At 46.8% G+C, this 15,835-nt stretch overlaps 1 protein-coding gene across 5 annotated transcripts in view; it reads right to left on the reverse strand.

Moving 5' to 3' along the window:
- The window catches only part of DGKG (diacylglycerol kinase gamma), a 211,493-nt gene that overhangs the window by 55,716 nt on the left and 139,942 nt on the right, over positions 1-15,835 (reverse strand). For all 5 annotated transcript variants that reach the window (XM_054482407.2, XM_054482406.2, XM_054482405.2 and 2 more), the window contains one exon: positions 6,883-6,973. In XM_054482407.2, the coding sequence (XP_054338382.1) occupies positions 6,883-6,973 (91 nt within the window). The remainder of the gene's footprint in view (positions 1-6,882; positions 6,974-15,835) is intronic.

The raw sequence follows: 15,835 nt of genomic DNA on the forward strand, positions 1-15,835 counted from the left end.
AAATGCATTTTCGGCTTGGCGTGTATTGCTGAACCGCTCTCCAAAGTGGCTTACCACTGATGTTCCCACCAGCAGTGTCTGAGAGTTCCCATTTCTGCTCCTCCTCACAGATAGTGGCTGGGTTTTCATGGAACTCCATAGAGCAGTTAAAAGTGATCAACCAGGCCGGGTGCAGTGGCTCATGCATGTAATCCCAGCACTTTGGGAGGCCAAAGTGGGCTGATCACTTGAGGTCAGGAGTTCAAGACCAGCCTGGCCAACATGGCGAAACCCCGTGTCTACTAAAAATACAAAAATCAACTGGACATGGCGGTGGGTGCCTGTAATTGCAGCTACTTGGGAGACTGAGGCAGGAGAATCACTTGAACCTGGAAGGCAGAGGTTGCAGTGAGCCGAGAATGTGCCATTGCACTCCAGCCTGGGCGACAAGAGCAAAACTCCTTCTCAAAAAAAAAAAAAAAAAAAAAAAGTGACCAACCTGCTCTATCAGCACTAACACGGAACATAAAGTTGAGTGAAAAGGTAAGTTTGGATCATAAAGAGGCTGGGGGCTTCAGCTTTATCTGTAATATTTTATTTCTTCTGTTGAAAAATAGTTGAAGGGGCCAGGCGCGGTGGCTCGCGCCTGTAATCCCAGCACTTTGGGAGGCCGAGGTGGGTGGGTCACCTGAGGTTAGGAGTTCAATACCAGCCTGGCAAACATGGCAAAGCCCTGTGTCTACTAAAAATACAAAAATTAACTAGGTGTGGTGGCGGGCACCTATAATCCCAGCTACTCAGGAGTCTGAGGCAGGAGGATCACTTGAACCCAGGAGGAAGGGGTTTCAGTGAGCTGAGATCGCGCCACTGCACTCCAGCCTGGGTGACAGCAAGAGCTCCATCTCAAAAAAAACAAAACAACAACCACGACAACAAAAAACGGAAAAATAGTTGAAGGAAATAAGACAAAATAATGACAATATCAATTCTGAGTGAGGAGGAGTTGGGAGTATTTGATAAACTATTCTCAAGACTTTTCTGTATTTAAAAAAATCCTCAATTAAAAGGAGTAATTGATGTGCAGAGATTCCCAAAATATACTGGATAACCAGATTTTTTTTTTGAGCAGCTTCCAGATTTGGACTTACTTCCCCTCCATCAAAGTTTGTATTAGTTCATATTAGTGGAGCTGGCTGGCCTTCCCTTGTGAATATGTTTTAAAGACTGGATTAAATATCAAGGAATTGGGCCGGGCACAGTGGCTCATGCCTGTAATCCCAGCACTTTGGGACGCCGAGGCAGGTGGATCACGAGGTCAGGAGTTCGAGACCATTCCGGCCTACGTGGTGAAATCCTTTCTCTACTAAAAATGCAAAAATTAGCTGGGCATGGTGGTGCATGCCTGTAGACCCAGCTACTTGGGAGGCTGAGGGAGGAGAATCACTTGAACCTGGGAGGCGGAGGTTGCAGTAAGCCAAGATCACACTACTGCACTCCAGCCTGGCGACAGAGAAAGACTCTGTCAAAAACAAAACAAAACAAAACAAAAAACCCAGGAATTTTGGAAGTTCTTATTTTTAGCCAGTGAAATGAAACATCTCTACAAAATGTAAAGTAAGTGCTTGAGTTGAAGCCTGTCTGGTTTGCTCTACCTATGATCCCATCCAGAAACCTCTGCAAGGTTATTCTGGGCCTGGGGTGGGGGAGGTGACTCACTGTGTGCCTCCCTCGCCCCACCCCCCACCTGCTTAATCAGGTGAAATCAGGTTAGAATGAATATTAAGAGCCTCTGGAAGGGAAGAGATGTCAGAGAGGAGTACCCTGAGAGACCGCCTTAGACCAGGGATGGTGAGGGTGGGGGTGTGGGTGACATGCTGGCTTTTTTTTTTTTGAGACGGAGTTTTGCTTCTGTCACCCAGGCTGGAATGCAACGGCCTGGTCTCCACTCACTGCAACCTCTGCCTCCTGGGTTCAAGAGATTCTCCTGCCTCAGCCCCCCGAGTAGCTGGGATTATAGGCATGTGCCACCACACCCAGCTAATTTTGTGTTTTTAGGAGAGATGAGGTTTCACCATGTTGGCCAGGCTGGTCTCGAACTCCTGACCTCAGGTGATCTGCTCACCTCAGCCTCCCAGAGTGCTGGGATTGTAGGCATGAGCCACCACACCCAGCTGACATGCTGGCTTCTTAATTAGGGCCCACAACGATTTATGGAGCACCTGGTTTCCAGGTACAGCACTCACGTTCACAGGCCTTCCTTTGTGGTCTCATAGAAGAAGCATCTAGGGTGAATGTTTGCAATATTTTTTTATGCTCCCGTTTTGACAAATGGAAAAAATCATTTCCTGCTTTTAACGTTATCTGAAATGTCAAAATAAAGACTGGGAAAAAGGACATTGGATATGCCCAAACCTGGTTGAGAGCCTGCTCTAGACTGAGTTTCTCAAGTGCCAGTACTGCCCCGAAACTCTCGGGTGTCTGGAAAATCTGGATTTGAAGCCTGACATGATCGCTTGTAGATTATGGACCTCAGGTGAGCTTCTCACCTTCTCTCAGCCTGTGTCCCCCTTCTCTGGAAAGGTGATTATGACACCTGCCACTTAGGGCTGCTTTGCAGATTCCGTGAGGCACTTAGCACCACTGCCAGTTACATAAAAAAACAAAAACAAAAAGCCCTGAAAACTTTAATCCTAATAATGGCCCTGGGAGGTAGACTAACCCCTATGCCTCCCATTTTATAGATGAGAATACTGAGGCTCAGATATACAGTTCAATAAGTTGCTTAACCTAAGCACAGACCAGGGCTCACTGCCAGGCCTTTTGACTCCAAGTCAGGGCCCTGGCCATGTGGCTACAGGTGAGCAGGAGATTTAGAGTCACCTTCTCCCCAGCCTGAGTCACAGGCAGGGCCAGGAGTGATCTGACTCACGTGGCTCTGCAGGACTCTTTGCATCTAGTTTCCTTAGCACTAGGTAAGCAAGTGCCATATTGAACAGCTTTTGTGTGTTCTGTGGACTCCCTTCAGTTTCTCTTTTGTCCAGTTGGCCCAGTTGGCCACAGGCTTCGTTTCAGAGATGAGACCAAGTCTCCTATTCCTTCTCAAACAGCCACTAGCCTCAGAGAAATCACCTGTATATCACAAGAATGGCTTTCTTTTCTTTTTTCTTTTTTTTTTTTTGGAGACGGAGTCTCGCTCTGTTCCCCAGGCTGGAGTGCAGTGGCGCGATCTTGGCTCACTGCAACCTCTGCCTCCCAGGCTCAAGCCATCCTCCTGCCTCAGCCTCCCAAGTAGCTGCTATTACAGGCCTGCACCACCACACCCGGCTAATTTTTGTATTTTTAGTAGAGACGGGGTTTCACCATATTGGCCAGCCTGGTCTCGAACTCCTGACCTCAGGTGATCCACCCGCCTTGGCTTCTCAATGTGTTGGGATTACAGGCGTGAGCCACCGCGCCTTGCCACGCGAATGGCTTTTAATGAAGACCTTCCCTGCAGTCTCTCATTTGAGCTTTAAGTTTCACCATCCAACTTTTTACAAGATTGGCAAAAAAAAAGAAGAAAAAAAAAAGGAAGAACCTAAATAGACTTCACTGTTCCCCTAAGTTCCTTACAGCTGTGCCCTTCGTCTGGTCACTGAACCTGTCAACCTCAGTTCCCTCAACCGTAAAGTGAGGACATTAATATTGGCCCTGCCTGTTCTGTGCATCAAAATAAATGAGATGCTGTGTGGGAAGACCTTTTGCAAACTTTAAGGCAGTTTTCCTCTTCTCTGACTCTCTCTCCTATGATCTAGCCTGAATCTATTCCTTCCTCAAATGAGAAGGAGGACTGAGTTTTCTGTTCTTTGCAAAGCATTTCTCAGCACACCTGCCCAGCTGCATGAGCTGAGAGGAAATCAGCATATTAAGGAAGAAGAAACAGTGCCTCCTGCTGAAGACTTTACTGCTTCTAGCACCTGTTAGGTAAATCTCTATTTATTGGGTTCCAAGCTAAATTCACTCTAAAAGACCTGGAATCTTCTCTCTTATCAGTTTTCAGCAATGAAGTTTTGGTTGAGAGACTGAATGTACCTAAAGCCTCATTTTTAAAATGTGATAATAGTTGCCTTGCTGCGTTGTCATAGCATATTAGGACATGTTATGGTCGGCAGTCAAAGCACGTGACTTTTTCCTGTCCCACTGGACTATTCTCTCCCTTCAGTTTACCCTTCTTTTTTTTTTTTTTTTAAGATGGTGTCTTGCTCTGTCTTGCGCAGGCTGGAGTGCAGTGGCACGACCTCGGCTCACTGCAGCCTCTGCCTCCTGGGTTCAAGCGATTCTCCTGTCTCAGCCTCCGGAGTAGCTGGGACTACAGGCGCCCACCACCCATACCTGGCTAATTTTTGTACTTTTAGTAGAAACAGTGTTTACCATGTTGGCCAAGCTGGTCTCGAACTCCTGACCGCTGGTGATCCACCCACCTCGGCTTCCCAAAGTGCTGGGATTACAAGTGTGAGCCACTGCACCTGGCCCAGTTTACCCTTCTAAAATGTCTGTGCCTCAGCTTGCTTCTCTATAAAATGGGGATAATAATCTCTGGACTACTTAGCTCACAGGGTTGGTTGTGTGACTTTGAAATAAAGGCTATGGTGGGGAACTGAAGACGGCGGAAGGTAGTAGCAATGCCTCAGTGGGGTTATTGCTGGCCTGGAGCTGGTGGGTCATGTGCCGGTTCTCAAAGGCCTGGCCTGCTGTCTGCGGCAACCACGTTTAGAAGGTCCCTTAGCATAGCTGCTCTTACCAGCTCTTCCTGAGGCCCCTAATACTGTCCCATCTCCCTGCAAGGCTCTGCGGTCTCCTTACACCTGTTACCCCCATGCCTCGCCCTGTCTGTCTCTCTTAGTCCCCCTCTGGATCACAAGGCACAGGACCGTTCACCGCTATTCTCTGGATACAGAAATGGTGACTGCCCCAATCTTGAGGGCTGTCAGAAGCTGCCCATCACATGACACGCTCAGCCCCACTCCCCCAGCTAACCCTCATGAATAAATACTAAAAAGATTCATTATGAAGAGATAAGGAAAACAGGAAGTGCTTCTGAAAGCTCCCAACAACACCCTCCCTCCAGACCAGTGAACAACCCCCCCGCCTCCAGAGGCCACCAGTGTCTTTAGCAATGAGGCCCCCTCTGCGGCTGAGGAAGAGCCTCTGTCTCTCAAACCCAGAGGAGACTGTGGAGCCTGGAGCCGGGAGGGCAGGCCAGAGGCAGGGGAGCTGAGTTGCTGTATTCTGGGCACAATTTCAAGGCCAGCTGCAGGGAGAACAAGCAGTCGCTGTGCGCCTGCAGCTGGCTGTGGTTAGGCCAGGGCTGTCCCTCACTTGTGGTATATTTAAAGAGACCCCACCAGACGGCTGTGCCAAGGGGAAAAAATGCACACATATCCCTGTTGGCCACACTCGGTTCCCCTGCCAAGGCCTCTCCTCCTTCCTCAGCTCCCAGCACTGCGTTCACACGTCAAGAGAGGAGGACCGGCTTCTCAGACTCCCTCTGTGCCACCTGGGGACACACAACCTGGTGCCTGGCCTCTCTGCCCTCTTACCAAGCTGGCCAAAAGTTCAGCGGATTAGCCAGATCGGCGCCTCCCACCCTGGCGTTGGTAACCCAGCAACCGAAGAGGAGAGGCAGGCAGATGAGTCAAATGCAGCCGCACAGAACCTCTGGCTTCGTGTTTTGTTTGTCAAAACTCCCTGTGAGTGAGGAGCACAGGGGCCCTTCTGGCAGGGAGGGGCAGGGCTTTCCTACACCACTCCAGGCCACAGGTGCCTCCTCCAGGGAGGCCCAGGCCCCACTGGACTGCAGTACGGGCTTAGAGGCCAAGCTGGTGGGCCAAGAGGAGCCCACCCTGGCTGAACTCTCTGGCTGCCTCTTCCACTTGTTTTTCTCAAGTGAAAACAAGACTACAGGCCTAAATCCCACGGGAAGGTAGGCCTGGTAGCAAGACCTCTGGGCAAGAGAACCAATGGGCGTAAAGTCCCACGGAGCAGATGTGCATAGAAGTTTGGGCTTTCAGGTGGCCAGAGACCAAGGAGCTGTCCTCATGGCAATCAATGAGAGGGCTTCTGGAGCGAAGCTCAGCCAACGTGGGGTGAGAGGGTGGGAAGTGGGCAGCTTATCAACCAGGGGAGGGGAGCCAGCAGGCAGACTGTCTGAGGCAGGCCCCTACAAGTGCCGGAAGAGTTAGTGAAACACAAGTGCACCAACAGGATTGGCTACATAATTTGTGGGGCCTAGTTCAAGATGAAAATGCCAGGTTCTTTGTTAGAAAATTATCAAGGATTTCAAGACAGTGACAGAATAGCACGAAATCAAGGGCCCTTCTAAGCACAGGGACATTTTGTGACGACACAGGTTGCACACCAACAAAACTGACCCTGGGTACCTGTGAGTCAGTTCCTTGAAGCAGATGTGAAAATCAAGGCAGGTCAGCTGGGGGATGACTGGCTGCAGCCCCTATACTCCCCACCCCTGCTGCCCTGTAACACCAGTTCCCAGATGTTTACCAGGCTTGGGACATTGTTTCTCCAACAGCAGCCCCTCTCCCTGTGCTGACGGCAATGGAGACTTTATCTCTCAGAAAAGAGGAAATCGCAAGGCCACAGTGGAAGGAGGGCTGAGGGCTGGAATGAAGTGTGGCTCTGGGGTCTCGGGGCCTCTGAGTCCCAAAGCCCCCAGGGATTCTCTAGACAGGCCATTGGAGCCTTCTGAGTGAGGGTATGGAGGTGTTTTGGAACAGGATGGAGAAACAACACAGACTACGCCCTGGGTCACCTCTTAAGGTCCCAAGAGGATATATCCTGTGCATGTGTGACAGTCCAAGAGCAGAACCAAGATCCAGGAAGCCTTCTCCCGACTTGGGAACTTACCTCCAACTCAATGTGGTCATGGAGTTTCTTGCAGGTCGCTGCAAAAGTCTCCGAGGTGCCAAATTCAAAGTACCACAGCTTGTTCTTCATCCTGGACCACAAAGCAGAGACATGCCTCAATATTCCATACTTGAAATGCTCATGTAAAATAGCTATGTTCTTTGGATTGGGAGGCCCAAGCCTTCAGCAATTTCCCCAGTCTTACATTGTCAGCACTTGTTAATCAGATGGTCAAGGAATAGAAATTTTTACCAACTGTTCTTGCTCGGAACTTAGAGAAAATCCACTTATTTCTTAGACATCATGGCAACGCTGGGTGAACTACCAACTGCTCCCCGAGCTTCCTGGTGAGAACAGGAAGAAGGTCTCTGTAGCTGCATTAAGGAAAGAGCTCTATAAGAAGTCAAGCCAGAGGTGGCAAATATCAATACAGTGCTCTGGTCACTGTCCTTTCCATTACTCAGGCAGAACTCTCTTTTGGGTATGTTTGGGGTGTAAAGGGAAGATCCTTCTAAGACTTGAGGGATGTGCAGTCTTAGGACAGAGGAGGGATAGCCCCACACTAACCCAGCTAAAATGCATGCTGCATTGCCCAGGCTCTGACTGGGGGAAGCAGAATGGCAAGAATTAGATACAGATTTGCAGGCAAGTTGGAAAAAAAGAAGAGTTGATTGGTAGCAATAATCACCTCCCCTCTTCCTCAAATGTATTTGCTTAGGCCATGGCAATCCTTCAGTTAAGGGCAAGCCTTGTCATATTTGCTTTAAAGTAAGAGTTCACTACTTTGAGCTTTAAAAATTTTCAGCATTTTCCTTAAGAGAAAAAAAAATCAATCAATGGGGTTCCCATGTAGCTGGGGGCTTTGCAAAGTCAGATGGTGTGTCCTGACACTTGGTGCTTTTGATCAGATGGTCTCACTAGGAAGTGTCTCTGAAGGTATTCCATTCCTTCCACCCCAACTGTCACCCCATTATCAGGGGTTGGCTAAGAGAAGGGACACCTGTCCAGTTTACGAACTGACAGATTTTGCTAAGGAAGGATTAAACAAAATCACATTCTTCTTGGCACTCAGAAGAGAGGATGCCACCTTGCATGGTGCTAATCCTCTCTCCTCAGGTTTGCAGATGAAGGGGAAAGGAGCAGTCTTCAGAGGGAAGAGGGCTCTTATTTTTTCCTCATGTTCCTTAGGTTGTAGCAGATGACTCTCCAGAATAATAGACACAACTCCTTTCTGCAGATTTCCCCAAGAGTCTACCTTAGAACTTGAAGATGAAACTGTGTTCTTCCATTGTATGAAGACTTCTGAGATCTAGTTAGTTGGGAAATAGCTTCTCTGACTCTTAGAATGCATGAAAAGAACTAATAAATGATGAAGAAAGTAAGAGTAAGCAAGCTCTGGGAATTATGCCTCATGAACAAAGTTAGAAAAGCTGGGTGTACTGTAAGCAGACCGGTGCTTCTCAACCCATGTGCTGTGGCACAGGCATACCTGGGATGTCAGTCTCCTCAGCCTACAGAGCAGCCAGGTGGGATCTGAGACAGGCTGAGCCCCAATGTCATGGCAAACATTCTCATTTGTATTCCCAGTGTGCCACACATATTCATTTTCTATGCATTCCATGATAATGTAAAATAATTGGGGGAAACATTGTTCTAGATCACTGGTTCTCTGTATGCACAGTAATGTGCATATCTAATCACTTGGGGATTTTATGAAGATGCACATTCTGATTCAGTGGTTTAGGGTTAGGGCCCAAGATTCCTCATTTTCAGTGCTGCTGGTCCAGGGGATACTGTGAGTCATGTGGATCTGGAGACTATGCCTGTGGTTCTCAAACATTGGTATTTATAAGAATTACCTGGGGAATGTGATTAAAATGCTGCTTCCAGGGCTCCAATCTACAGAGATTCTATGAGATAGTTGTGGAACGGGGCCCAGGATTGTGCATTTTTTTGTATGTCCAAGTGATCATTATGCAGATGGTCAGTGGACAGGACATTGCTGTAGATCCCAGGGAAATGAAAACATGGAAAAGGACAGAACCAGTTAAACCTGAAGGAGAGGATTCTCCAAGGAGGACAGAACGAGGGTCAGTACCTTTCCACAGTCAATGATGGCAAAAGACTAAGTAACAGGAAAAACACAGATTGTCATAAATGTCAAAGCTGAGCATTCCTTTTTGGCAGCAAGAGCATCTCTGTAGCCAGGAGACCTGCTTGTGATTCCATTTTCAAATATCACTGCTGGCCTGAATCATGACTTTTGAAAGTTATTGCCAGGAGATTTAGAGTTTCAATAAAAGTTTCCGGAAGCCACAGCTATTTTTGCCCAGTAGTAGCTCTTCTGATGAGCTAATAAAGGTTAAGAGGTCATGGTTAGGTCAGCATCGCAGAATAACTGAGAAGATCAAACGGACTACTCATTCATTGCTGGCTGTGTAACCTTTGACAAGTGATTTAATGTTTTTAAGCCTCAGTTTCCTCATCTCTAAAATGGAGATAAGAAAAATATCTGCTTCAAGAGGTAGTTGAAAAGTTAAATGAGATGGCAGCAAAGCACTTCACATAGGCTTGCTGTATAGCAGGCTCATCAAGAATGCCAGCTACTTACTTATTAGCTATTATTATTTCAGTGTCTTGGGCTGGCATATTTGGATAATATAGTGAGGCAAAAATGACAGATAAGGATGTGTAGCTATAGATATTATATATCAATATTTTTCTGGGCAAGAAAAAATGTGATCATATTTATTAAATTGTGTCTTGACTTTTGGTGAAAAAAATATGTTCCCCATATGTCCTTAATAGATTTTTCCAGAGTCATACCACGCCCTAATCCTTGATTAATTATCTTGACTGGTCACACAATTGGCCAAATCGATGTTAATTGCTAATATACTTCGGAGAAAGTGCACGTTTGGTGTGAGACAAAAGTATTCATCAATTCTACAGACATTCTTTGTGCCAGGGACTAGAGAAGGTGTGCCTGGTACAACAAAGAACAAAATAGCATTCCTGGACATCTGGAAAAGACAGACAGGAAGCAGACCACAGTGTGGTCAGCCAAGAACCAGGCACCAGGGTTCGTAGCGGGAGGGACACCCAATTCTTAGAAGGATGTAGAAGGCAAACAGGGAAGGTGGAGAAAGAGCATTTCAGGCAAAGAAAGAAGCTAGGCCATGGGACAGGCAAGAGAGAGAATAGTCTTGCTGGAGGGGACACAGAACTCAAGGTAGGGCTTGGCCAGGTAAGGCTGGAGGCAGACAGGAGCAAGACTGTGAAGGGTGGGCATGCCACACTCAGGGGTTTGTGCTTTATCTTAAAATCTGGTGGGGCGCGACGGCTCACGCCTGTAATCCCAGCGCTTTGGGAGGCAGAAGCAGGTGGATCACCTGAGGTCAGGAGTTCGAGACCAGCCTGGCCAACATGGTGAAACCCCGCCTCTACTAAAAATGCAAAAATGAGCCAGGCATGGTGGCGGGCACTGGTAATCCCAGCGGCTTGGGAAGCTGAGGTGGGAGAATTGCTTGAACCCGGGAGGCGGAGGATGCAGTTAGCTGAGAATGCACCACTGCACTCCAGCCTGGGTGATAGAGTGAGACTCCCATCTCAAAAAAAAAAAAAATTCCATAGGGAGTCACCGACCATCCTCAAGTGGTTGGGGAGGGGGATGTTGGTGACAGTGGTGACCTGATCAGATTTAGGTTTTTTAAAGATCATTCTGTTCCAGGTGTGGAGAAGGGACTGGAAAGAGAGGTACAGACTGGAAGTTTGGAAAATAGTTTGGAGGTGGTGTAGAAATCCAGGAGATAACTGGGAAGGGCCTGGACAAGGGTCATGACAATAGCATTAGAAGAGAAGAGTGGGGGAGAGTCAGAAGCTAAAATTTAGGAGTTATTTTAGCTTACGGAACAAAAAAGAGGGGCCACAGTGATAGCCAAGTTTTTGTCTTAGACAGCATGATACACGGCAGGTGCCATTTCCTGAGAGAGGGACACGGGATATTGATTCTCCAGTGGCAGTCGTCTTTGTAACTGAAAGACAGCACTTTCGTTTTTGGTTAATCTTTTCATTCATCCATCCATCCATTGAACATTTATGGACCCCTACTATGGGCCAGGTGCTGTGTAGGGCTTGGAGATAAGTGATGAATAAGACAAGCAAGACCCCCGCACCACCCCCCAATCCCCCCTTTTTTGGGGGGGTGGGGCAGAGTCTCATTCTGCCTCCCAGGCTGGAGTACAGTGGTACAATCTTGGCTCACTGCAACCTCCGCCTCCCTGGTTCAAGCGATTCTCATGCCTCAGTCTCCTGAGTAGCTGGGATTACAGGCACGTGCTACCACTCCCGGCTAGTTTTTGTATTTTTAGTAGAGACGGGGTTTCACCATGTTGGCTAGGCTGGTCTTGAACTCCTGGCCTTATGCAATCCACCCACCTTGGCCTCCCAAAGTATTGGGATTGCAGGCCACCGCACCCGGCCAAGCTTATACACTTTTAATAGCGTCACCAAGACCTAATATTGAACCTCTGACCCACAAGGGACCTGGCTTTTAGATATGTTCAAAATGGAAATGCTTCTATTTCTCCTCTTTTAACGCAGGCACTTTTTGGCTAGAAGTGAATGCATTCTATTCCCGTAGCCCTTTGGTTTTGCACTCTGCTAAACATTTTATACACACCGTCTCCTTCAGTTCTCAGAAGGAGCTTACAGGTAGGTTACTCTAAGATTTCCTTATTGCTACAAATAAGGACATTCACAGATGGAAGTGAATTCTCCTCTGCCTCGTCTTCCTTTTCCTTTATCATCACCAGCACACCACCACCACCACCCATTTCCAAAGCCTTTAGGAAAAGCCTATAGGCATGTGGTACCCTACAATTTGGGCTGGGAGATGCAGCCCCCACTCTCCCTGACTACCAGAGAGCCTGAGTGCAATGTTCCTTCTTCTCTTTTGAAGGTGTCTTCCCTGCTACTTTACTCTTAGCCCTTGTTGGAGGACCGTTGCTGCAGAATGTGGCACTGAGCTTTTGTCTGTTTCATCTTCTATTGTACAAGAATATGGCCTCTGAGAGCTGAGAGGCTAGGGTTCATGACTGGCTTTGCCACTCACTGGCTGGGCAAGTTATTTAAATTATTTGAACCTTCGCTTCTTCTACAAAATGGGAACATTATTTTCTACTCACAAAGTTGTGAGGCTTATGTGGCAAATGCAAAGTACCAAGCAGGTGTTTAATGCATAGTAAATGCTCAGTAGCTCTTCTTCCTTGTTGCTAGGAGACACAATCACTGGAAGAAGACGCATTCCCCACAGGCTGCAGGGGTAAGGGCGGGTCTACTGTGGGGAGTCTATCGTAGGTGGCCCATATTTCTTGAAGAAAATAAAACTAACGATGTTTTCATGGCTGCTGGAATGCTTTTTCTGCATCTGTCTTCCTGAGTTGTCTTTGGCCCACCATTTTTTTTCCCCTCTTATAATCACCTTTCAGCTGGAGATGACTAATCCTTAACCAGCTGTTCTGAGGCTGATTTCCAGTTCCATGAAACTCCTAGGTTCATTGTCAGGCTCTGAACTATCCAGATGAACCCATTCTTGAGGCAGAAGATCCTCCTGTGTGCTCCAAGTGACTCTCAGCCACATGGAGAAATGGCAAATACAAATAGTGACACCATGGCTCAACTCTATTTCTGGGTTTTCTTAATTGCCCCCTGGCTTATAAGAAAATAACATCAATTGCACACTAGCTACTTGAATCTTTTCATTAGACAGATGAGAGAAAAAATGAGACTAACTAAAAATGTTCTTTTATGTTTGTCAGCAATTTAGGGCTGAAATCCATCATCCTGACAGCTATGAATAGCCTGTTTTCAAGGATGTCCACAGTGAAACCCAGCTAGCTGCTGGCCGTTCACTTTACCAGCAGAGGCTACGTACTCAGCTTCCTACACCACCCCGAGCTTCTGGGGACCCTTTCCTGAGAATCAAGGAAGTTTTAAGGGCATTGGGCTTTTGAAGTTGTCAAAACATGAAAACATTTATTTGGGCTTAGAAGTCTACACAGAGAACACTACAGTTATTTCTAGAAATAGAAGCCCTTGAAGTGAAGGTATTCCTCTTTGTGGTCTGGACTTTGATAATCAGGTTCTCTGAGTGACTCATAACTCACATAGTTAGTTAGGCCTTGGGTGTCAGTTAGCATTAGGTTGGGAGGCCTGGTGGAACAGATGCCACCCACAAGATGGCGTTCTGTATTGCATGGGGGGAGGGCAGAATGATTTAGTGGAGACTGTGCTGCACCAGCGGGCAGAGCTGCCTCCCAGGACCCATTATCAAACACACCAGCACGTGACTTCACGAGAGTCACTCAGCATCCCCAGGCCTCAGATTCCTCATCTTAAAAATGAAGGGCTTGGGGCTGGGCACAGTGGCTCACACCTGTAATCTCAGCACTTTGGGAGGCCGAGGCGGGTGGATCATGAGGTCAGCAGATCGAGACCATCCTGGCCAACATGGTGAAACCCTGTCTCTACTAAAAATACAAAAAATTAGCTGGGCGTGGTGGTGCATGCCTGTAATCCCAGCTACTCCGGAAGCTGAGGCAGGAGAATCGCTTGAACCAGGGAGTTGGAGGTTGCAATGAGCTGAGATCGCGCCACTGCACTCCAGCCTGGCGACAGAGTGAGACTACCTGTCTGGAAAAAAAAAAAAAAAAAAAAAAAGAAGGACCCAGACCAACTGCTTTCCAAGGTTTCTCCAAGCTCCCCAGACAACTTGAGATGACACAATTCAGAACAGGATGGGAGGACTCACGTGTTCTACAACTGCTGCCGTGTAGGAGTGTGGGCCCAAGTATTGTCAGAACTGACATTTTTGAAAGAGAATCCAGAAATATATTTTCATGTAAAATCTTCTGATTATTGGAATTGGCAACTAATTCAAGTTTTTAAGAACCTAAGCCAAAAACTACACATTTGGGAAAACTGTAGCTAGCCAACAGGACATTTCTGTATATGAATTATAAATTTTCATCAGGTTCATCTCAATTAAAAAATAAAACAAATGATCTCAATCCCATTTGGGATTTGCTGGGTTATTAGTGGTGTTATTGCTACCACTACTGAAGATAATAGACTAGCATTGGATTACTAAGGTAAATAATAATTTAGCAAATCAGGTATAAGAGAAATGCGGAACGGCCAAATGCAACAAGAGTTGAATTATAATTGATAAATATTAGTAATAATATTGACAGTACTTTACCTGTTAACATTTTACATTACTTGAATCTCGAATACCTTTGGAAGCTTAGTAATTATGTTAACCAAAGTTTACATCAAGAGTTAAAAAAAAAAAAAAAAAAAAAAAAAAAAAAAAAGCAAAGGCAGGTGGGGTCTGCTCTAAGGCCAGGATGTCAAGTCCTATAAGGGGCCCATGACTGTCACCTCACAGGTGCTGCGGAGGCCATCTGTGTCACCCGCACACCCAGCTGCCTCGGCCCATCAGAGAGTGTGTCACCACATCTAATCCACGCTGCATGCTGTCCCCAGCTCTCACTGCTCATCAGAACAGGCACTCAGTGATCCTCAGGCACGGAGCTGTGGATGGAATAATCTTTTCCAAGAGGGGGCAGTGGCCCCTTTGGTTCAAGGGAAAGTGAACACCCAGCAATCAGGAAGGAGGCTTTATAAATAGCTGTTTTTGTACTCTGAATGTGACTCTTGTGCCTGCTGTTCCTGCCAACAGATTTGTGTTGGCTCGATGTGTTTCAGCTTCAAGGGGCGAGGTATTCCCTGGCTTGTTTCCATACTTGGGACAAGACTGGTGTTCATGGCACTCAGAAAAATCTAGGGTGGTGAATGATGGGAAGACTGGAGGCCAGAGACCAGGAAGAGTGGGCAGAAAGATGGAGAACAGGAAAGGGGCGATCTCAAGAAGGGGTTCAGAAAAAAAAAAAAAGGCTGAGGAAGGAGGGAGAAACTTGAGTAGGATGTATTTTATTGTATAACTATGGAATCCTCTTAATAACCTCTGAAGACATTTCTTGAGTCATTTTCATGGGTGAGAAATTAACTGTAAAGTCACAGATGACATCCTGTTTGCACTTAAGAGGTCTTCAGGGTTCTGGGACTTATAGCCACGGGATCACAGATTCCAAAGAGTCTTCCAAAGTATAAACGGAGTCCAGGAGCTGCTGTCAATATTTCTTAATGTAAAATAGTATCTATGCATTTAATCATAATAAAGACAGCATAGGCTAACTAGTGGGTTAAATTATATATTTTTTGATGTGCAATGGAATTAAATCAGTTATATCAGTTACTGCTTGGTAACCAGAGACAAGGATTGAATGGCAATTGAATCCTCAATAATCAAAATGGGGAAACAAATGATTACTTAGAACAGCTTTATGGCTGAAAAAAGTCTTATTCAATATGGCACCCATGGTGGGAGGCAGTGGAAGAATGAAAAAAAATAGTGCACTATTCCATAGTAAAAGGGTACATGTAAAATTACTACTCTATACCAGGGCTGGATGGTAGTTCTCTTCTAAGCCATGGCAGCCTTCTCACGGTACAGCTTAGGAAACCGAGATCAGTTCTTGATGATGCAGCTGGGAGGTATGGAGCTGGAATATAAACCCCGTCTTCCAGCCCATACTCCTTACTGGTTTACTCTCCCGGGCTCCTGTTGCTATGCCCCAGAGGCACCTGAGAGAAATGGAAAAGTCAACCGAAGTCACCAGAGCTAGTGACTGCAAAGCTGTGAGTCATTCTCATTCATGCCTGTGGGCTGGGTTTACTCACATCTACCACATAGGCCACTTGTATGGCTGTAGGATCCCAGCTCGAGGTTGGCTGGGACCCTGAGACTCTTTAGCAGAGTCCATGATCTGGGCCTCCCCATTGGTCTCCAGTCTCCACTCTTGTCCCAGAGGAACAAAGGGCCAAACCC

The sequence above is a fragment of the Pongo pygmaeus genome, chromosome 2 (genome assembly GCF_028885625.2).
Source record: "Pongo pygmaeus isolate AG05252 chromosome 2, NHGRI_mPonPyg2-v2.0_pri, whole genome shotgun sequence".
Classification (NCBI taxonomy): Eukaryota; Metazoa; Chordata; class Mammalia; order Primates; family Hominidae; genus Pongo; species Pongo pygmaeus.